The 23,979-nt window shown below is 47.0% G+C and overlaps 2 protein-coding genes and 1 long non-coding RNA gene across 4 annotated transcripts in view; 2 read left to right on the plus strand and 1 right to left on the minus strand.

Moving 5' to 3' along the window:
• The window catches only part of LOC135385677 (probable glutathione S-transferase 7), a 27,866-nt gene extending 17,184 nt beyond the window's left edge, over nt 1-10,682 (plus strand). For both annotated transcript variants that reach the window (XM_064615131.1, XM_064615132.1), the window contains exon 6: nt 10,462-10,682. In XM_064615131.1, coding sequence (XP_064471201.1) covers nt 10,462-10,623 — 162 coding nt within the window. In that variant the 3' untranslated portion in view covers nt 10,624-10,682. The remainder of the gene's footprint in view (nt 1-10,461) is intronic.
• Nucleotides 1-23,979, minus strand: part of LOC135385679 (uncharacterized) — a 42,373-nt gene that overhangs the window by 2,726 nt on the left and 15,668 nt on the right. The gene's annotated exons all lie outside the window — the stretch shown is intronic.
• On the plus strand, nt 16,127-22,350 carry LOC135385673 (acetylcholinesterase-like). Its single transcript, XM_064615128.1, has 3 exons — nt 16,127-16,449; nt 17,305-18,831; nt 22,009-22,350. Coding segments are annotated over exons 1-3 (1,689 nt in total). The 5' UTR covers nt 16,127-16,447; the 3' UTR covers nt 22,169-22,350.

Consider the following 23,979-nt stretch of genomic DNA (forward strand, 5'->3'; position numbering starts at 1 on the left):
CGCCACAGGCGTTTGGCAGTGAGTCAGATTCGGGAATATTCCAGAAGGTCAAGTCCGGGTGGTGATGTCATTCGCCGTAGGTCACTGTCCGCTTTGGGGAAAATTCCGGGCAGGGTGAGCGCTGCTTCAAACTTTGCTGAAAAAAAAAAAGAAAAAAAAAAAAACAGAAGGGAAACGAAAAGGAGGAAAGTGTAGGTCATCTAGGCGGCCAAATTTCTTACCGTTGAAAGTGCTCCCAGATCTTCGTTAATGGTTGATTGGAATTTGTAAATGAGATAAGATTCGCGTTGTTCCCTGCACCGATCTGAGCTAAAATTTGACTGGAGAATAAAAAGTGACACGTTATTTAGTGAATGACCTGGTTGTTTGAAATGGCGAGAGACCGGGAGGTTTGGCTTTTTGGTAACGTCAGATCGGTGGTTGTTGAACCTGATCCGAAATGATGTTTTAGTCTGACCTACGTATTGTGCTTGGCACATGCCGCACTGAATGACATAAATGACGTTAGATGAATTACAGTCGAAGTCACCATTAATTTTGACGGAAAATTCCGGAATTTTGACGGAAATTTGACGACGGAATTTTGACGGAAATTTTGACGGAAATTTGACGGAAATTCCGTCAAAATTAATGGTGACTTCGACTGTAATTCATCTAACGTCATTTATGTCATTCAGTGCGGTATGTGCCAAGCACAATACGTAGGTCAGACTAAAACATCATTTCGGATCAGGTTCAACAACCACCGATCTGACGTTACCAAAAAGCCAAACCTCCCGGTCTCTCGCCATTTCAAACAACCAGGTCATTCACTAAATAACGTGTCACTTTTTATTCTCCAGTCAAATTTTAGCTCAGATCGGTGCAGGGAACAACGCGAATCTTATCTCATTTACAAATTCCAATCAACCATTAACGAAGATCTGGGAGCACTTTCAACGGTAAGAAATTTGGCCGCCTAGATGAGCTACACTTTCCTCCTTTTCGTTTCCCTTCTGTTTTCTTTTTCTTTTTTTTTCAGCAAAGTTTGAAGCAGCGCTCACCCTGCCCGGAATTTTCCCCAAAGCGGACAGTGACCTACGGCGAATGACATCACCACCCGGACTTGACCTTCTGGAATATTCCCGAATCTGACTCACTGACAAACGCCTGTGGCGTGCCCGTACCGATTATGACGTCATGTAGCAAACCTATTTAAGAAATGTGTAATCAGCTACGCATCTTTTGTCCTGATGAAGACAATGCCACTGTCGAAACGTCGACCCCTTGCCCATTTTACTTTTTAACGTCTCCCCATGTAATAAACTAGTGTTTTTAACTTCCCTAAAATCTGTTTCCGCGTCTTTTTTTGAACTTCTATATATATATATATATATATACGAGGGTGGTTCCATAAGTTTCCGGCCCGAGGTAGAAAATGCGCGCGAATTTGAAAATGCGATTAAGGACGCGTGGCGCCATCTGTTGGAGGGCCGGAGTACCACCCTCAACCCTCTCCATGCTTTTGTCGGTTGGAGAGCGGCATTTCAAACAGCCAGGGTGCACTCTTCAGTTAAAATGAGAAAAAAAAGCGAGTACCACGCTGTGATAAAATTCTTGACAAAAGAGGGTCTTTCGCCTAAAGAAATTAAAACGCGACTGGACAACGTGTACAGGGAAGCCTCTCCGTCGTACACAACGGTAAAAGACTGGGCTAAGCAGTTTCGACTGGAGCGAGAGTCCATTGAAGATGATCCACGCGATGGTCGTCCAGTGGAAGTGGTGACACAAGAAAATTTGTCTCTTGTCGAGGAGGAAGTGCTGAGCGACAGGCGTCTGAAGGTGAAGGAAATCTCAGAAAGGCTGGTGCTTTCCAAGACAACCGTTTTTCGCATCATCGGCGAGGGCCTTCACATGAAAAAGGTCAGTGCGAGATGGGTGCCACGACTTCTCTCGTCAGTTCAAAAGCAACAGCACGTCGTCTGTGCCAAAGAGTTTTTGGAGCTCTGTCAAGAGAAAGAAGAAGAAATATTGAAGTCAATTGTCACAAGGGATGAGACTATGGTGCTCTACTATGATCCCCTTTCGAAAAAGGAGTCGATGGAATGGCGCAAACCAGGAGAAACACCCCCAAAAAAGCCAATTCACACAATCCACAAAGAAGATCATGGCAACAATATTTGGGATTGTCACGGGATCCTCCTCATCGACTTCAAAGAGAGGAACACCACAGTGAATGCGACTTATTATACTTCACTCCTGCACCGACTGCGAGACGCCATCAAGGAAAAGAGGCGCGGCAGGTTGAGTCGAGGTGTCCGGTTGCTCCAGGACAATGCCCCTGTTCACATGGCTTCTGTTGCCAAGGCTGCACTGAAGGAGTGCGGCTTCGAAGAAATACACCACCCACTCTACAGTCCAGACTTGGCACCGAGTAACTACTTCCTGTTCTCAAACTTGAAGAGGGATCTCAGAGGACGGAGATTTCAAAACGATAGTGGGGTGCAAGAGGCATTTTTTCCAGCATTTTGCGGACAAAACTTCGGACTATTTTTTCAAGGGTATAAGAATGCTGGTTGAAAGGTGTCAAAAGTGCATCGAAGTTAAGGGTGACTATGTCGAAAAGTGATACACTTGTTCCGTCTCTATTACTATAAAAAGTTCGTCGGCCCGGAAACTTATGGAACCACCCTCTATATACAGGGTGTCCACGCTAAGTGTGAACAGATTTAAAAAAAATATATATAACACTTTTTCCAAGATGAAATCAATTGCAATATAGCATATGCTAAAGGGCACTCCCTAGCAGGGCATTAGCAAAGTCCAAAGGCAATGTCTTAATTAACTTTCATTAATTAACTTTTTAATTATAAAAGCTACAAAGTTGTCCCAATGAGAACATCTGTTCGTTTCGGTTACCTGATATCGTAGCCGTTTTCAGAACAAAAATCCGTTCGATAGATCGCCCGCAAAAAATTCGTGAAGGAACGCCATTTTTTCTTTATTTTGTTCATTGTGCTTCTTAGAAGACGCGTCTTTCTTTCACCCCCAATGTGAGAGGGAGAAAGAGCACACTATCGCCTCTCGCGTCCTGGAAAAAGATTAAAAGGAAACAGAAAATGCAACCCAAGATAAGGCCAGTTCCGATAGAGTCACTATGGTGGGCTAGAGTCACCAGATACATTTGTTTTTGTTTTATTTCCGAAAGTTAAAGCTCATCTTCGACGCATGAGGCGGCACTGTACTCCTTTCCCCTCTCACGTTGGGGATGAAGGAAATACGCGTCTGCGAAGATGCGCAATGAACAAAATAAAGAAAAAATGGCGTTCCTTCACTAATTTTTTTGCGGGCGATCTATCGAACGGATTTTTGTTCTGAAAACGGCTACGATATCAGGTGACCGAAAGGAACAGATGTTCTCATTGGGACAACTTGTAGCTTTTATAATTAAAAAGTTAATTAATAAGAGCTAATTAAGACATTGCCTTTGGACTTTGCTAATGCCCTCCTAGGGAGTGCCCTTCAGCATATGCTATATTGCAATTGATTTCATCTTGGAAATAGTGTTATATACATTTTTAAGAAACATGTTCACAGTTAGCTGGGACACCCTGTATATACGTATACGTGCGGATCAAAAGAACAAAAAGAGAGTTTCTGCAGAGAGAGAGAGAGAGATTCCGCAATATTTCTTGTTGTAGGATTGGAAGACTCCTTCTGATTTCATGGGAGTTTTATGCTATTTAAGGGCTGTTCTCCGCTATGGCTTGCGTAGTTCACATTAGTCAGAAGCTAACGTCGTTGTAATGTGTCGTGAACGATAAGTTTTGTTCGGTTTCGGATTGCAAATGATATTGGACACCGGTTAACAAAGTCGGTTCGACACCGTTCTTTCCCTTTCACTCGTACCATCGAATATTTGTTGTCAGAAAAGCCGAAATTTATAATCCCTTTTTCGGGGCATATAATTTCGGAACATGAAATTATGCTGCAATCCCGGGATTTCGGGGTCCCGGGATTCCGGGCTCCGAACCCTAAACGTAGGGGCCCCGGAGGAGTGCCGCCGCAGCGTGCCGCCAATCCAGGCAGGCAGACAGCTCGAAATCCCCCCCGGAGGAGGGTTGTCAAAGACGGCCGGCTCGAGTCGATCGATGGCAACAGACTCGGAGCAACCGTGGAGGTCGATGAGGAAAGTTTTCATGTTCCTCTTGAGGACTTTGTAAAATCCGGAAGACTTTCTAAGGAAGACGTACGACGAGGCGTGAAGATCCGCCGGAACGTATGAGGAAGAGGAGGCTTTGGCGCTCTTCGGTTTGAAGTACAGAGAGGAAAAAGTTTGTCGAAGGCACAGTGTCATGAGTTGGTGCCAAAAGACAGTGCGCGTACGTGAGTCAGCGACATCGGTATGGGCATCAAGCCTACAGAGAATGAGACCGATCCTCGTGAGGACATTCTGCGGCATACGTGAAGAATCTTGGACGCTATCAGCTGCTACCACAATGGACATCTTTGAAACATCACCCACTGCAGACCTTTCCGAACACCTTTCATATATTTTTCCAGCTTCAGCCATTGAGGTCCACTGGTTCAAGGCTTGCCATTTCCACCTTCGTTTCTGTATATCCAAATCGTCGGGGAGACGAAGTGTGGTACCGTAGGCTAATTCCGCCGAGGAACACGCCGGGTCGGTTTTAACGGCCGTTCGTTGAGCGGGGAGGATTCCAAAGGAGAGTGTCTAGCCTACGGTTATCGGTGACCATAATCGCTTGCTTGAGGTGGCGGTGAAACCGTTCAACCCGCAGGGTGATAGGCTGCGGAACGAAGCCTACAAGTTCCCAAAAGGCGGCTAACTGCTCGAAAGAGATGATTTTCAAATTGTTGCTCCCGTTCGGTGACGACCTCTTCTGGAATTCCGAAGCGAGATATCCAAGTTTGGAAAAACGTGCTCTCGACAGTTTCGGCTGTGGCGTTAGACAATGGCCGCTACTTCTGACCAACGTGTAAATCTTTCGACGCAGGTGAGCACGTAGCGGAAAGCTCTGGACAAGGGCAGTGGTCCTACGATGTCCAGGTGAGCTTTGGCAAAGCGGTTGCTGGGTTGCATAGGAAGGAGGTGAGAGAAGAGATAGTGTGGCGTTGGCACCTAATGATCTGACATAAGACGCAATTGCGCACCCAACGGCTATCTTTTCCGAGCACGGCCAGACGAAACGCTGGAGGACCATGGTAGTAGATGAGTGCGGACTCTAAACCGTGGAAGCTGTCAAAAACCATGCGGCAGAGAGCTCTCGGGACGACGGGGCATGGGCGCATGGCTCGTGGTGGGAGGTATCGCAAAGCACTGGCGTCTTGGAGTCCGGAAAGGTGACGTCAGGCGGCTTAAGACTGGTCGTGTGCCTTACACGAAGCTGCTGAAGTTCGGTATCGTGCGCTGGTTCCTGCGTGAGCAGTGTTGGAGTGATGATCGGAGAGGTAGACCCGAATGAGTATACCCGATGGTTTGCCCAGATGATAAAATGTCGGCATTCCAAGAAATGCTGGAAGTGCCGTACAGCAGCATAGGCCGCTAAGAAAGGCGCTGTAGCGCGATTCCGCGCCGGAAGGCTTCTGTGAAAGAAAGCGAGTGGGGCTTGAATTCCGTTTATCTCTTGCTGAAGAGCTGTCAAGACAAGAAGGGATGTCGGTGCATCAGGCTTAGGATAGCTGAGCATTGCGGCTATGGACAAAGCCTGCTTAGCATAATCGAAGGCAGCTTGTAAAGCGTGAGATCTGTTGTGAAGGGCGCTGATGCGGAAGCACGAGTAAAATGGTCTCGGAAGAACGGCAGTATTGTGGCAGCCCACGCAAGATAGTGTCGATGAATTTTTGAAAAGTCTGTGCTGCATTCCGCAAGCCGAACGGCATCCTAAGGATTTCGGAAAGTCCGATTGGTATCGTGATGGCAGCTTTCGGCACATCCTCAGGTGCAACGGGTATCTGGTGGTATAATCCTTGACTAAGTCGAGCTTAGAGAAGTATCGTGCTCCAGCCAAATTGATGGCAAAGTTCTAGATATTGGGTAGGGAATATCTGTCAGGCTTGGTGGTGACGTTGAGGGCCCTGTAATCGCCGCAAGGACGCCAATATCCGGTCCTTTTAGGCACCATGCGCAAAGCCGTGGGCCAGTCACTCCGAGACGGTCGAGCGATGCCGATGTCTATCACGTGTTGAAATTCGGCTTTGACGATCGTGATGCAGGGGTTTGGTGCAGTCGGGGCTTCGGAAGTGAGGGAAATTAAGCCAAAACAGCAACAAATGGTGACTGTATGCAGTGAGGAAATCACGACACTGGGTGTAGGGCGATGAAGAACCGAACCAGTGGTCGTGACCAACAAGTTCGTTGTAGAGTCAGTAGGCGTCTTGCGGTTGAGGTCGGCGGTTATTCCGAAGCGCTGAAGGACGTCAGCTCCGAGACAATGCTCTGTGAAATGGCTGCGGTTCGGAATCCACAAAAAGGAGCGGCGTAGCCCAAGTGACCCTGTTAGACAGTGCTCGTCGTAAACAGCAATGCGTGAATCGTTTGCGGTTGCGAGATAATAGACGGGACGGCCTGGCCATTCGCTTCTTGTAGCCGGAATTAAGGCTGGTTTACAGTCCAACGCAAAGTTTCGCCAGTCACCGCCGCGTTCCGCGCCACCCGCCAGAGTTCGCCACGCCACCCTTCACCGTCGTTACTTGATCATAGGGTTGTTGCAGCCAAATTTGCAAAGCACCATTTCGTGCCAAAGCGGCCACGGATCCAACAGTAGATAGTTTCATCAGTGGGTTCTGCATGATGTTTCAAGCGGTATGGCACCAAAGAAAGCTATAAAACCTGTAGGAAACCCACAGAAAAAGCGGTGCATCTTGCCAAGTGCGAACACCTCGACCGAATTTCGACAGCCCCTATTACCATCAGGCTTCGGTTCGGCCCACTTCATCACCACCACAACCAAACCCAGTGCAGACAGCAGTCGATGGCGCTACGGCACAACTCGTGAATCCCCGAGCACGTCGTTCCACTGGGGGCTCGTTATAGGAGGCCACCATCTTTGCGCTGTGACCCGGCACCCTTCGGCTTCGTCGCCCAGTACCGGTCGCGGTACCCCGTGGTCCCTCACACTTCGCCAGGTCCCCACGTACATCGTGACGGTATTCCTCGATTCCACCATCGGCACCTGGTCGGACAACGCGTTCCCTTACCGCATCGCGAAGCCGCTGGTCACTGGCCCTGACGACGCGTCAGCTCGGCCACTCTTGAACACGCTCGTGACTGCGGCTCACGTCGCCCCCACCGCACACGCCCTGCCTGCCTCCGCCATCCTCCTCAACGCTCCGGTACTCGTTGCCCACCAGCGACCGCGAAGTGACCGCTCATTGCTGCGCCATGCCTCTTGTCGCCGCGTCCGAGGGGGGGGGGGGGGGGGCTACTGTGGTGGTCACTGATGATGACGACGATGTGCCCATGCTGCCACGCGCTACTGCGATGGCTCGTCAGTTCTACCGGCACCGTCCTAGCGTGAGGCCACTAACATCTGCCCGCTGGGACATTCCATCATCGCCGTTCAGGACTCGTGTAGAGGAATACCATGGTCCTCTACTGTCTGCTAACTACCGCGCGTTGCATATTTTGGGGCGCTGACGTTGCTGCTCGCTCGTGCACCTGGCCCGCACAAACAGGTCTATAGTCCGACGAGATAGAGCGGAGCGAAGCGAGGGCACGATATCATTTGATGCATCCGTACTACTTTATTTACAACACGCCCTCGTCTTCAAATCTTTGACTAACCTATCCCGAGCAGCCTTCCAATACTTCTTGCATTCGTATGATTGATGAGACGAAACATCATTTGCTTAAACAGCGACATAGGATAATGGCCGTATTTACATCGCAGTTGAAGGTGTGGTCACAGAGCACTCGGCTCTGAAGTTCGCATGTTTTCTGCACCTGTTCGTTTCCCCCCCCCCCTTTTTTTTATCTCTGTCATCCATTCAACGTGTTTCGTACAAACTTCGATTATCATTTGCGGCTTCGTACGACATGCGCAGTGCATTGTAGTCGAAGCTTCCGCCGACCGATGCCAGAAGTAGAGGCGGCTCTACTCTTGGACGACGGCTGGCGCAGTCGCGCGCCACGTTTCGCTTCATACCGCCGAACTATAAACCAAACGACGGCCGCTTGCGTCCCACAGCGGTCCGCCGCGCGTCGTTCCGCCACGCCGGTGTCGATAAGAAAGCGGCGCTTGGACACAGGGTCGGAAATAAAAAGGAGGCGACTGGTACTGGTGGGTATCGAAGAGGGTCCGCACGCCGCCGTCAGTGACCCCCGTGGCGGTTTCCCGGCCATGCGCATGGTGTTATAGGCAGTTTCGTGCCCGTGACAAATGACAAATGAAACCACCAGAGATCTGTTGGGTTGTCTTTCTAAGTTGGGGGAAAAGTGTAGAGGGTGACGACAGTGTTGCAGCCGCGAGCTGTCTACCGACGAGCACTGTCTGTTGGGCATTACAGAATCAACGATGGTGGACATGCGTTGGACGTCAGTCCGTAACACTTCAAGAGCGCTTGGAGAGCTGTGACTTGCCAAGGGCATCGAATATGATTCCTGCTGCTTGACGGTTGCGACAATGGGCACGGCGACCTCCATGATTTTGTTAGCATGAGCAGCCAGTTCAGTGATGGAGAGAGTGCTATAGCGCAGTGGCTAACAGTATCTGTACGGAGGGAAGGAGGCGCTGAAGTCAGAGTTCTTTCAAGAGAGGTTCTTCAATTGACACTGCGCGATCTCCCGAAAAGATTTTGCATATACCATTTGCAGCATTTGCGACGGTCATCTGTCGCCGAGACCTTCTGCAGACAGCAGCTGTTGAAGGCGCTTTCGTTCGGAAGCCATTGTTCTTTCGACAATCGCCGCCTTCAGCAGGTCGTACTGTGTGGGACGGGGCGGCGAACAGACATTAGTAAGTTTTAGTATATCGTACACTGTCGCCTTTGCGTACGTAGGGAATAGCGTGGTGGCTCTGCGCAATGCACAAAGCTCTTTTTATGTCCTGCGCGTGCGCACAACCACCAACGCTATCCCTTACGTACGCAAAGGCGACAGCGTACGGTATACTAAAACTCACCAATGTCAGCAAGTTCCGCTGCAACCTCTGGTGGCAAAACGAAAGACGTGGCAAAAGCTGGTGAAATGCGAAGTGATCTCGGCGAGCAGGAACTGGCAGTCGACTTAGGAGAACCACCAATTGAGATTTGCATGCCAGAACGGTGGAAGCTTTACAGTGATGTGTCCGATGCTGGGGCGCGAACCTGCGCTGTCTTCTTGCGATACGTTCGGGTCGTTCATCACGTCCGGGTCACCAGTTATGTGGTCCTCGCATAAACATGTAGGTCAGAAAAGAGGCAACCGCGGACGTCGAGAACCAAGAACCAACGGAACATTTTATCATCGTAAACAGCACGTTTCGCCATGCACGTTAACGTCGTCCTTCCTAGGAGCGCTACACCTCCATGATCTTCATTTAGGTTACGGAGCGCTTCATGAGGACCATGTCCGGGCCAGGTGACGACTTCTTTCGAGAAAACGCTAGGGCAGCCTTCAAACCAGCAGACGTGAGCTCAACAACAACACATTTATTTGAATGATTTGAGATTTTATTTTTCTGCACCCATGTCGATGTCCAAAAATGAAGGAGCTATATAGGCTAATAGCGTTCTACAGTTGGAAAACGTTATCTTGGAAGCCTGCACAATTCGGTGCCTTGGAACTCGCTGCTATGACCTTGCTAAATTCGTAGGTGACTTCCTTTCACCGGCTTAAAGATTGAGAGCGCCAGATACCTCAGCGGGTTCTTCGCTGGGGGAGCTTCCCTGAGACTGCGCGCGACCCGTCACACCTTCGCAGAACTGGTGAATGGGGCCAGGGACACGCAAAACTGACGCCATGTACGCTTGTCCACAGCTTTGAGGGCATTCCGCACCAACGCGTTCGCACGATGCGCATCTTGGGCTTTAGCAAGTTGGCCGGGTCCCCGAGCCTTTCGCTGTGCGGAAACGTTCCACTGTCGGACCCGTACCTGTGTGACCCGCGCTGACCTTAGCAGTCGTAGTGGACGACGCTATATGAACCGCACAATGTGATCAGTAATTTCATCCGCCGTCGATTCCTCATGCGCATCTTTCTTGCTCATGTCGCCAAAGGATTACAATTTGTCAACCGAGCGATCCTGTGACCCGCACTCGGGGCGTGCTTGGAATACGAGATGAATTTCGGGAGGTGGTCACTCACTCTCACATCCAAATCCGCAGCCCAAGTTACGTGCAGAAAGATATCCCTGGAGCAAAGCCAAACGTCCAATGCGTCCGTTAAGGTCCTAAGTTGTGTGCCGTCGTTATTAGAGTTACTATGTAGTGACTCTAGTTTATACTTGTTTCGTCATTGTCTAATGGAGACAGCCTTTCCAGGTCACATGGGCTGACCTGGCGGTGACGTTTGCCTGTCAACAGCTGCTGCAGCGGTTCCAGGGGGCATTGGACAGACACCCACAACTAAAGGCGCACAACGAGCTCATTACCGCGCTGCCTAAAGTCAAGACGTTCTTCGAAGAATACTGCACCCAGCGCTAATTACGACGCTTTCTGTCAGGCTTTCAGATTATCACGCACATTTATCTGCCAATAAATTGACTGAACGACGTTCTAGTCAATTTGCTCGAACGCTAAGCGGTGGTTAAGTGGTCTGCGTTTAATGTTCTGAGGTAGCCGGCTCCACATTTATGGGACCACTATCCTGATATTTTTTTAAATTAATTCCTTCCTTCCTTCCAGAATAGAATAAAATAGATGTAGAAACAAAAGATGGAAACGTAGGTCGCATGGTGTTCCATGACGCTTGATGCGTGAAAGCGCTGAATGTTTTAAAATATTATTTCAGCACGAATGTCCTTGAGGTGGTTCGCCAGGGCACACAGCGCGGGTTGTTGTTGGTGCTGCTTTGGCCAGCTCCCTAGTACCTTGTCGGTTGTCAAGTTCAGAAAGGGCGTTCCTCAGTGTTCGCCGACTATATAGAGTCGAAGCGTCGGCAGGTGACCAGCCCGTGCTTCGTACAGTTCGGTGATCCAACAACAACAACAAATAAGTAATGATGATGTAATGGGATGTTTCGCCGCTGAGGCGGCACCCTATCCCATTGCTTGAGGGGGAGAACATGGTGAATGATGATGAATCCAACGACACCTATCTCAATTCAAATGGATTCAATTGCTTACACTTGCACGTAGTGGGAAGGAAATCAATGAGCGCTTATCGCTTACTCAGTGCCCATGGAGTGTTCGCTATTTACCACGACTCCGGTTAACGTTACAATGTTTACAAAAACATACAAATACAGTCAACCCTCGCTTTATGAACACTTCGTTGAGAAACCAACTGTATTCTTCTAGTCGTTTAAGACCTCGACTTATGAATTCCCTATCGTTTTGTGAACGTTTTTTCGAGAAACATCATAAATCGAGGTTTGACTGTAATGTGACAGCGCTATACCGCCAGTGAATAAAGCATGAAAGTACGCGTATTACACATGATGTAGCATCGGCGGATTCACTTTTTAATTGAAACTCCATTCTTGATCCATTACCTTATGCGCACTTCAGGCAACCCAAAATTTGTCAGAGTATACAAGGCTTCTGGCAATGCATGCGTTTGGGATGGAGTTTCTAAGCAGCTGTCACAAGTCCAGCCCATTTTCCCGTGGCACTCAAAAATCCCATGGCACCCGGAACGCTCCGGTTGGCTATACTATACAGCACTGTGCGTAATCACAGTCACGTGATCAGACAATGACGATCACGAATGAGGCCGGCTTCTCGTGACTGACACTTCGCGCAGAGATTGTGGACTCGCAAGTTCGACAAGTTTCACGTGCCGGGACAAGTGGTAAGTCGTAGAATGATTGCAGATGTTTTTTTTCTTTTTTTTTTCTCTCTCTCTTGTGAAGTAGGTATGAATAGTCGGGGCGAGAGTCGACTGGCTGGATGGAAAATGCGTCAACGGCATATTGTTCCGTTCATTTCCAGCAACCTCCTCACTTCCGCATGGCATCTTAATCTCTCTCGCAACATAACTGTAATAATGACCGCCCCCACCCCCCACCCCCAAATGCTTGCGATTTTGAATAATCCGCTGCTCCTCCGTTGAACAGAAGTCACGTGACCAGAAATATTTTTGTTGTGATAGCCATCTTGCTCCGTTCGTTGATCTTTCTGCAGTGAACTGCAGTTTCTGACTCTTGCGTGCTTGGCGAGGGGATTGTAAAGTTGTCACGGACGGCTCAGAACGAAAAAATACGCAATCACCGTGTCAAAAGGAAGAAACCAGGCGCGTCCTATTGTCAACGAGACAATGGCGACCCTGACCCCGAAATACACTCACAGATGGTAAGAGGAGCATCTGTAGGGAGCCCACATGAACTCGGAAACAGACAAAAAAAAAACATAAAGGCGTACCGCACAATCACCGCAAAATAACATTTGATACGCCCGTAGGTTTAGTCATGCACAAACAGGTGCTCTGTGGGGAGTAAACGTATAAGGACCGCACACATATGATTCCAAAAGATAGCTACCAACATAGGAAACGTTCAGACAAAAAAAAATAAAAAAAAGAAACACAGAGAGAAAGAAAAAATGTGACAGACAATAGTGGCGATGCGCCGATATGCGAAAGAGGCTGAAGAGAATTATCCGCTTGCCCCGAGTTCGAAGTATTATTTACGATAGATATTTTCACATATAAACTTCCAAACAAACCTTAGTACAGCTTCTACTGTTACGTGCGAGGCCACATGGCATGCTCCACCGCGCACAGCACAGCACAGTCTGAAGAAAAGACGCCAAACAGAGAGACCGTGGCACGAGGTCGCGCAGGTTAGGAAACTGCTTAAAAATGCCATGGCATCGAAAACAAACTCGATCATGTAGATGATCGTCATTTTGTGTAGAAGACTTGCAGAAATGCACGAACGTGGGGGAGGTCGTCTGTGGAGTGCCCTTAGGGTTTCCGGTGTTTATTTGTACCTAGATTCGGTGCACAAAATCGGTGGTTATTTCGCTTACCACGGATCGGTGGCTTTCGGTGGCAACATTTTCATGGCATAAAGATTCGATGAAAAGCGGCGACAATAGAAGCTTCTTACATGCACACTACATGTAACGCTGTACTTACAAACCAGATGGCTACATGGGTTACTCACCTAGATTCTGCCTTTGTTGTTGTCCAAGTACAGATGCCGACAAAAATTTACGGAACACCAGAGCGACGTATTTCTTCATCGGAGCGACACACTAGCGGCGAACAGGAGTGAACACATATGCTGAGAGACGCATGGAATACCTAGTCACCTGTCTGTAAGTCTATCTACTCCCAGTTGCTGCAAGGATGTCGCTCCGATGACGATATACGCCACTCCGGTGTTCCGTACACTTTTGTCGGGACCTGTACACCTGTAGAATGCATTCTAAACTCTAACTGGGGGACTTCTTGACCAAACGGATACTTGTGATCATACTGGATCCAGCCTATGTGTCTCACTTGGACCCCGTGAGAGGCTACAAGAGGACCACTTGTTATTTTGGGAGTGACCTCACCTCGGGTGACCACTGCCAGTCGTCCAGTGGGAGCTTACACAACACAAGATAAATTATTTTGAGGAGCTTATTTCAGTCATTATCGTCGAAAAATTATTTGCACCGAGCGCATAAAAACATTACCGGTGTATGTTTATCGGTGCTTTTCGGTAAATATTTTTCGGAAACCCTACGTTCCCTGTACGATATGTCTCGGGTCCACATGGCTTCCCAGTGGAGCTGTCGACCTTTGCATCTGAGTGCCTTTTCCTTTCTCTTCTTATATTTCCTCTTCGAATAATCATATACTCCCCCGTAGTGCGAATATCGTTGAGGTTTAGCAGTGCACTAAAGCACTCAAGAAGCACGTCTGTTTCGTATAGGATACGGAAGTTCGCAAGCCGGAAGACTCATTGTAGAGGTTGAAATACGTTCAATATATGAACTAGGGCAGACCTCGGTAATATGGTAGGGATCAGGGTTGCGGAGTTGCCACTCCGGTGTTGGAATGATTCCGGCATCATTCCAGATTTATCAGAGCCTGGAATGGAATTGGAATGGAAATGCGGAAACTGTCATAGGAATGGAATGGAATTAGGCATTTTTTTCGCAGGCGGAACGGAATTGGAATGGACTGGTCTGGGTGCCACACGGTCAAGGGCGAAATGACCTTCTCTTTTTGCTTTTTCCGTGGTGGGTAATGTTAATCTTTTCTATAGCACTGCTGGGCTACCCAGCACGGTTACCGGTCACTTTTCTCTTATTGATGGAATTAAAGGAATGGAATGGGGTTGCCAAGCCGTTCCAGGAGTGAGAATTGGCCATACCCTTTCATTTCGAGGAACTGAAACGAATGGAATTATCACAAATCTCCATTTCTCGGAATGGAATTGGAATGGAATGGGCGATCCCATTCCGCAACCCTGGTAGGGATAGTTTGTGACGTGTGACGTGTGGGGTGCTCAGGAGAGAAAGGTCGTCAAACGTTCGGTGTGTGTGGAGGGGACGTAGAGAGTGGGTCGGGTCGTCCGATAACTCTCCGTGAGAAAGAGGTAAGCGTATTGGCTGATATTTTAATACTCAATCCTGCTGCTCGGCTGAGCGTGACCGACTTCGGAAAGCAGTTCCGTCACCTCCGCCACCACCTGTTGCCGACCAGCAAATGTAGTAAAGAAAGAAGAAACTGAAGCCCTTTGGCTGCACGATAATGTATGTGCTCATAACTGGTGAGTTTATAAAAGGGCGAAGTTCCTCACCCTGACGGGAAGATATATCACGTTCTACGTGACCTCCGTAACAGCTCTCCAGTGCTAATATAGCGACTTTTGAGTTATAAATTCAGTAAAATATAGTGCATGCTGTCCTGTAGTTAATGTTAAATAATGTTGGCTCTTCAGACTCCACTTTGCCCGGGTCCCAAAAGCCCGGAGGTTTGTGAGAACATACGGGATACAAACATGTCAAATTGTATTTTTCGAAAAATAGGGTAATACGATCGCTGAACTTTTCCGGATGTGAAAAGCAACGAATTCAAAAGAATGAAAGTGATAAGAGCGTCACACCCACTGAGTGTCCTTCAACAAGTTAAATTTTAAATTCAGTCCACAGAAAAATGTTAAAAACCTTGAAGCACAAAGCAAGTTACGCAGGAAAGAAGTCGTTCCGCAAGTTGTCCTTCGAGGATCGCATTAAACGCAACATATAGATGGAGAGCACAATGTATAACCTGTCAGGCAACTCTCTGCAAAGAAAGGCCCCCATAGGCATGGGTGGCGCGTGGATTCCAGTAATCAACATTTCCCTGATAGTTAGACTCCGTTTGCAGAGCTTTGGAGTCCAAGATCCCGAAAAACTTTTAATACTTCTTGGTATGAGACTATGGGGTACGGCTGCGCATGCGTGGTGAACGGTGTGTCTGACTTAACCAGTGCTTCACGGTATTTGTAGGGAGTGACCAACTTGGCCTCGCCGATATCGGTGAATTGTCTTAGCAACAAAATACATGAAATTAACGCAAGTGACAGAGTCGACAACGTGGAAAATATTTTTTTAGGTGAATACGAACTGACTGACAGTATCATAACACACTGCAAAGCTACAAACAATTGTTCATGATACGGCTTTTCTTCGATATCATACTTTTTTACATGTAATCGATCTTTTGTTATCTCAGCGACTATTCGCCAACAGGGAAAACGGGCGGCATTACGCATGGACTCACAGCTTAGTTGGAAGCACCACACAGCTACCAAACACCCATGCTCAACGTGCAAACAGCAAGCAATGAGAACTGCGACAAGGCTGTTTACCACTGTCTTCCTGCCTTTTGTCTGCGAACAGCACGCAAAAGGCGGCATTGTTTGCAACAATTTCATGAGGCCATTTAAGTTACGAAGCCCAAGCGACAGTGAAAGGCAGCGGGCCACTGGAACGAAGCTGTTTATAGCACGCCATCAAACCGTTATCTGATCCATAATATTAGAGGGGAGCGAGTCATTGTCTCGACCCTTGCGACTTTCACGGACCGCATTCATAACAGAGAAAGGCGGTGCGTCTAAATTAAGTATTCCATTCTCGTTTTCGCATATAGGTCCCCCTTACCTTACTGGGATGAAATGCTCGTTCCTCGTTAAACGGGCCCAGTTGGCCGTATCCTTGCAGCTTTGTGTAGGGGCGGTCGCATCGGGAAGCACAGCCAATGTGGACGAGAGAAAAGAAGCCGTGGAGCAGTGTGTGAAAGGAGTACGCTGTGCCGACCGAGAAGAGACAGCGTCCCATGTGCTGCGCGTAGCGGGATAAGGAGATACGATAAGCTAACGGCTTTCAAAATGTGAGTAGCCTTTCTTTGGATCCTCTTTACTCTTCATCGCGCGTGTTTATGTTGCCATCTCGTTCGGAGTCGGGGGGTATTACCATGAGATTGTTTGCTGTTCTGCTTATGAACAGTTTGTGGTTTGTTATAATGTAGCGACCGAAACTGAAAATATATTTTGGCCATATATATATTTGGCCAAAATATATTTGGTGTTACGTGCGCAGAACCGATTATTATTGTCTCATATTTTGAATCATCTTGTAAGACATTTGAAAATTTTAACCGCTAATCAGGTGGAATGAGCTAATGAGCTTCTTTAAGTGGAGATACGTAAACATGGTGAAAACAAAGTTGCGTAATATTTTTCTAGTTTATTCTGCGAAAATAATTTTCTGATGCATGGACGCACAATTGCGCTGTATCTTTGAGTACGGAGCAACTTGCATTTATAAATGAGAAAACAAATCTTATCCGCAAAGTTCGAGCACTCACAAGGAACAATACACAGGATGTTAAACGTGTTTAACATGTTAAACATGTTAAACATGTTAAACATGTTAAACATGTTTAATTGGTGCAAGTGATGTGGAGTTGCGGGCCTCACATTAGTGAAGCCAAAATCTCCTTAAAAACAAACCAAATCAAACATGTTTATAATGAATGCCGCACGTGTTCTACCAATTTTATTGCATGTAACTGTTAAATCGCTAGCCAGATATTCACCGGAGGGCAACCGGAGGGTAGCGCAAGACGCAATTTTCTTGTTCGTCCAGCCAGAACTGGACTGACAACGTACACAGACAAGGGCGTATCATATTTAGGCGTCGATGCAGGATTGCGCGATATAACGATGTTTTTATTTTCTCTTAGGAGACACCTGCGCACGACTATTGCAACATGGCTCACCTTCTCGAGTTACACCGCCCTCTGCGCAGCGAAACCACGCGAAGACTCCAACCAGCCATATGCGTACACAAGTTCTGGCATAGTAAAGGGTGTACGCCTGAACATAAACAATCGACCCATTGACGCTTTCTACGGCGTACCCTTCGCCGAACCACCGCTAGCGCAACTGAGATTCCGAAAGCCACTCACACACCCACCGTGGAAAGGTGTCTATTATGCTACACGCAAGAAGCCCCCATGTGCTCAGAAATCTTGGGAACTGACACAGAGCTTCACCATAGACGCGACGAATTCCACCGAAGACTGCCTCCATCTCAACATTTGGACTGCTGCGAGGTACTGCTTCAGTCCGAACATCGGCCTTTGTGGTTCAAAGGCCGTCATGGTTTTCTTGCACGGTGGAGGATTTCAATTTGGAGGCAACAGTTACTCTATCTATGACGGGAGATACCTAGCTCTTCTGGGTGACGTTGTGGTCGTGGTTCCGAACTACAGGCTGAACGTGTTTGGTTTTTTGAACGCGAATGTGTCTGACAACCCTGGTAATATGGGAATGTATGACCAAATTCTGGCGCTAAAGTGGGTACAAAAGAACATCGCTATGTTTGGTGGTGATCCGAACCGTGTCACCCTCTTCGGCCAAAGTGCTGGATCCGTGTCCATCGGTTACCACCTTCTGTCCCCTCTAAGCAAAGGGCTCTTCAAAAGAGTCATTATGCAAAGCGGGACACCATACTGGAAGGTTCCGGACAACACGTTTACAGGAAAGCTCAAAGTTCAACAGCTCGCCATTGGACTGGGATGTCCAATCGGGCAAAGAGGTAACGTCCTTGCTGATCCTGGAAAAGTAATTGACTGCATTAGGGCGAAAGAGAGAACAGAGATTTACAGGACAATGAAGAGCGTGTTTGGAGTTGAGGAGCATTACATGATACCAGCGTATTATAGCGAATTTCTTCCGTTTGAGCCCGTGATGGCGACAGAAAAAGGACTGTTCCGTGACGTCGATTTACTCATCGGAAACGTCATGAACGAAGGTTCGAGCATCGTAGATCACTTCTTCTGGAAGATTTTCAACTTCAAAGATTACACGAAAATCACGGTAGACGAAATCTGGTTCTACAGCTTGTTAGTCTTCCAAGTGATCCTGGGCAGAAATCCCGGTCCCATACGAGAAATATATCTCAGCGATATGAACCAAACTGCATTGGCACTCAGCAGATTATCCGACGCTGTGGGTGATTTCAGTTTGATCTGTCCATCGTTGTTGTATGCCGAAGCTATGGCAAAGAAAAAGAACGACGTCTATTTCTACGTGTTCAACCACAGACCATCATTCAGTGTTTACAACCAGTGGACAGGAGTAACGCACGGGGACGAGCTTGGCTTTGTGTTTGGTTTTCCGCTGTTGTATCCACGGCAGTCAACCGACGAGGAGAAGATTCTCAGCAGGAGGCTTATCCGGATCTGGGCCACGTTTGCCAAGACTGGGTGAGTTGTGTGTTTTCACGATGCGTCTGTGTGAGTGTGATGCCTATTCTTTCAGTGACGTATCGGTCACGAGAAGAAGTAGGCGAGCACGATGCGATTATTCGCGGTCAAGTGCAACTGTTACGCAACCTGTGCGGAACGCGCGGTTCCCACATTACAGCCAAGTTACATCTGTGTGGACGGGAGGTTTGTCGTCAGTTACAGGGAGCGTCCTACCACTGCATAGTCCACACTCGAGCAAACTCTCTTGTACCTCTTTGCGTTAACACGATGTATTATTTATGCGTCCCTCTAATGCCTCGTCCTTGGTTATGGGAGTCGCGTACGTATCACATCCTGTAATCAGTGACAAATTATAGTTCATTACCTGACTGACCTAGTGCCCGCAATTTTTGTTTTCATAACGTTTCATTTCAATTTCTTGGCACAGCACAATGGGAGAGAGGAAGTTTTCAAAACACAACAAAAAAGCGTGTGTTTTCACGACATATGTCTCCGCGATGAGTTTTTTCTTTATATACGCAGCAAAACCTTTGCAAAATTTGCTTTCTTAATGATTCATTGAGAAAGAAAAACGCATTCAGTTCCCTCCCTCACAAATGTAGCTCTGGACAATCAAGCGCAGAAGACATGTATACCGTGTTGTCGATGTGTAGAACCACCTGGTCCTGAGGATTTAGGTCCTCTTTTAGGTCGAAACCTACGGGGGGGGGGGGGGAATACATTAGGCTAATTGTAAATAAATTGAAACTATAAGGGTAAAGGGGATACGAAAAGTTACAGATGAGGCGCATTGTTCTATGCCGTTCATTGGATGTTGTGTGTCTAGTTTTTAAATGTCAAAATTCACTCACTTCAGCGTCGTTCATCGTTTCATTATCAGGTCACATCAGCACGAACAGCACAAAAACACAGGAGCATAGCTGTGTTATGCTGCAAGCTTTTAAACGTAGAACTATGTCTGAGGCAGACTTGTACAAAATACTGCGCAAAAGTATTTAAAATAAGATACTAAATACTCTACGGAAAAAGTATTTAAAATAGAGTACAAAATACTCAAAACTGAAAGTAATTTAAGTAGAGTACTAAATACTCTAAGAAGTATTTAAGATACTCTTTAAAGTACGTTAGTATTAGCAGTAAGTGAAACGCGTATTCTGAACGTGGCCTTACAAATGAAGGGAATAAACTTCATCAGGCCATGCATATCTTTCATTTGCAACGTCTTGGTGTCAAGTAATGTTGGTGAACCCAAGTAAACGTTGTTGATATGTTCTGACCCAAAACTTCGTAATCCCTCCTGTATGTCGGTTCGTGTCTTTCAACCTCTGGCACATGTTTATTGCTTTGATGACAAAGGAAATAAATGCCGGGATTATCTTATACCTAATCCCCTGGTGATTCACCTGGCAATACGAATAGGAACGGTTTTCTGACGAAGTTGGCTATTGACAAGCAAGGCCAGGCTTGGGACCAGCCTATTGTGCAAGAGGATAAAGGACAGATTCGCGAATTCCCGAAAAAGGAAAAAGAAGAAAAAGGGGGTTAAATTCCAGTGAGCTGAAAATCTCGGCACGGCGGGAAGCGTGCTGGATATGGCATGACGAGGAAGGAAAGTATTTTGAGTACTGAGTAGCAAATACCGAAAAAGGTATTTTAAATACATTAAAAATACTTGTCGCAAAAAAGTATTGAGTAGAGTACCAAAATACCGGAAAAAGTATTTAAAATACTGTATTTTGAGTACGTACTCAAGATACGTACAAGTCTGGTCTGAGGCAGCATAGTAAACTAAAGCCATGAGTATTGTTGATTGTTCTTCTATCTGTCATCATCATCAGCATTGTTGATTTTTTGTTTATTTTCTTTTGTTATTCTTATAATTATACATATCCTACAGACATAGATGAAAGTCCTGCAGAATCCTTGAATCGCGTGAAATGGGCGACAACAGGAGAAGTATGAGATGTAACGAGTGCATTCGAATCCTCCCAAATGCATCAAAAAGATAATGTCTATTGCAGGATCCGTCGCGACTAGTTGGTTCCTTGGATGATGCGATTTGTAGCTTCATGTATCCTCACACATCTCTCATGTAGAACAAAGAAGCAAACAAGCTCGCAGGCTAGTCATTGGCAGTATTCCCCTGAGTCCAGGGGAATATACATCTCGAATGAAGTTTAGAAATGAGAGTTCTCATTATAACCAGGTTCTCCAATATGAAACCGCTCAGGAGCATGACAGGCATATCATGATATGTATATCTGGTATGGATTAAACGTTCCGATGCACGGACTATATGTACAGTGAGGCAGTTGGAGAGAAAGGATTGTATTTCTCGGAGCGGTACGTGTGCGCTCGGATTTATATAGACCGTCATGAGAATACACCTCTTGGAGGCAATGGTAACCTCAGCCGCACGGGCATCTCCAACTTTCTGTTCCGTTTTGTATTAGTCTCCTCCGGAACCCTCATGAACATGTGACGAGAGGCCATAATGCTCGCTCCATTCATTTACTAAATCGCTATTCCGCCGGCTCCCACAGTCTCCGGTGAATCACCTCATCGCATCGTCATCCATGTAGTTGTTGTTATTCTCACAGTCTCTGGGTTAAACTGAGTGACCCATTTGAACGTATGAAACCGGAGGTATCCGCCCTGCCTTCATTTTTCAGTCTGGTTTCGTTCAGAGCCAGTTGACCCACTGATATATCTGCTGAGAGAGAGCTTTTCCTCGCATCGCGAGTCAGTCTGTAAATATCCATTGTTCTGCGTTGTGTCACGCACACTATGCGCGCTGTGTCGGAATGCACTACTGGAGAAACCTTAGCGCTGCCACCACAAGTGGCGCTGCAAGTGGTGCACAAGTGGTGGAAGCGGCGTAAACAGGAGCGCCTTCTAGGCAGTCGGACGTCCCTTAGTTTCATCACTTAGTGGCCATCTTATCTTTCAGTTTCTCGCGTGTACGTATTCTTTCAATTCCTTTTAACCTATGAGGCTCGCATATTTAATGATGGGTATAGTTCTACGCGGCTATTCCGTGTGTATATTTTTACTTCCTAACGGTGCACCACATGTGAATTAGATTGTATACAGTAGCATCAATTCAAAGTCGATTACAGCGCCCCAAAATTGAATGGCTTGTGCAATAAAGATCGTCATTTCTCATCTTCTCAGAAAACCTCCAACGGTTGGTGGGCAGTTGTGGCCGCGATTCACGAAGGAGCACCCTTTCTACCTGAGTATTAACCTGAAGAACTACTCGCAAGGCATCGGGTTCCGGCAGAAAATCTGCGATTTCTGGCGCAAGTACCTCGTCCCGTCGGCTGGGTCCTGAGCGCACAATTACCATCTTCTCTCGGACCACAGCATTGGCGTGCTGCTTTGATATGCAAGATAAGGTGTAGCAAGTGTGAAGCTAAGGACACCTACGTTGTTTTTAACCCGATGGTATGATGACACAAAGAAAACTGTAAATAAAACGAAAGAGAAGGTGCAATCATCCATCTTTAATTTGCAGTTGCAAACACAACGTTGCGGTACCAGCAACAAGGACCTGGATTGCGAATTAATTTAAGAACAGCACTTCATTAGAGAATAGGTTCAAGAACTTTTGTATTTTTCTTTTTGGAAACGTATGTTTATAACGCAATAAGTAAGGTATGCATCAGGTGTGATAATTTTGTTCTTTGTTATGAGACCTTATTCTCGTACTGCCTTCATTTTCGAAGGTAGTGCGGCTTGTCCATAAACGCCTAAATACTGGCGTCTGTCGTGCCTCTTAAAGTACCATGTCATAAGAATTCGAGTTTACAGGAAATATTGGTGACCATGACCACTCGTCACGTTTACGAAAGGATAAGAAATCAACATCGAACCACAGGCATCGCCACAAAGTATCCCTTGGCAAAGGAAGACAACTGGAGCAATAGCTTCGTCATCGTGACCTAACAGAACACGTGAGTAGTAAAATTTAGTCCTGAACAACTAGGTTATCTACTTCGCATCGCAGCTTCTTTTCTCTCGAACACCGAACTTTGAAAACGTTCGTAATATTACGTAATAGAGGCCAACAACGACCCGCTAAACGATTCGGTGAGTATACACTTTGTTTCTTGGTACTTATCCTAACTAACCCACTTTGGCACACTGTGCACCATATCCACTGCCGGTAGAGGCGGCATGATGGTGATGGTGATAGAAAATAATAATAATAATGGGGATGTGTGTCTGTGGTGTGTGAATGGGGGCGGGGGGAGGCGGCATGATCGAGGAGGTGTACCATAGATTGTGTAAAAATTTAGCTTGTATAGAACAAGAGGAATTTATTCGTGCCATATAGAACGGGCCTTCTGGTGCGCCCCACGTCACATACACAATTTGTGCATTTGTGACAGACTTCTTGCGATATCAGAATAGTATTATGCCCCTCAGTATACATATGGTTGTCAGCTACAACAAATCCGCTGCTGTTAATTATTTGAAAATGTATTGGCTTAAGAAAGAAAGAGGAAGACACAGAAACTAACAGAGCGGTTCAGGAACCTCTGTGGAAGAACGACTGCAACAGTGCGCACGGGCAAACTATTAGCGCGTAGTCGTTTTCCTCATTTCTAACTGTAATCAGGAGCAACGAAAGAGAGAGCGAGGGGCACGAACCACCCTACCGTCATCAGTTCTACCGGCATTTTATTTTTAGAGCTCGCTCGGGTTGGTGAACTGTACCTACCAAGTACAACGGTATAGATATCGGTTTTATGCTCACTTCCGTGGTTTCGTCTGACCACACATGTGTACAAAGAGAAAAGCAAATTGAAAACTGGATGCCTTATGTAAATGTAGGCTCACTCCAACTATTCCTTCGACTTTGTGGGTCAACGTATGCTCGACGCATTCTTTGCGGCTTCAGAGATCGCCGACTTGACCGCATATGTGTAAACGTGCATTCTGCATGTAGATGTCGGTCAGACTCACCCGTTATGGAGCGCAGCAGGAAGTGTGACATGACGTCTGGACCAGGGGCGGATCCAGACCCTCTCGTTGGGGGAAGCGGTTTCTTTCTCAAAGCGCGTCGCGTGGGAGGTAAGAGGGTGAAATCTAATGTTTAACCTAATGCTTTGCCCCACCCCCACCCCCAACTGCCACTGA

The sequence above is a fragment of the Ornithodoros turicata genome, chromosome 2 (assembly GCF_037126465.1).
Source record: "Ornithodoros turicata isolate Travis chromosome 2, ASM3712646v1, whole genome shotgun sequence".
Taxonomy (NCBI): Eukaryota; Metazoa; Arthropoda; class Arachnida; order Ixodida; family Argasidae; genus Ornithodoros; species Ornithodoros turicata.

Coding starts and splice junctions, on each gene's coding strand:
- LOC135385673 (XM_064615128.1), top strand. Junction 18,832..22,008: donor GCCACGTTTGCCAAGACTGG/GTGAGTTGTGTG, acceptor TCATCTTCTCAG/AAAACCTCCAACGGTTGGTG.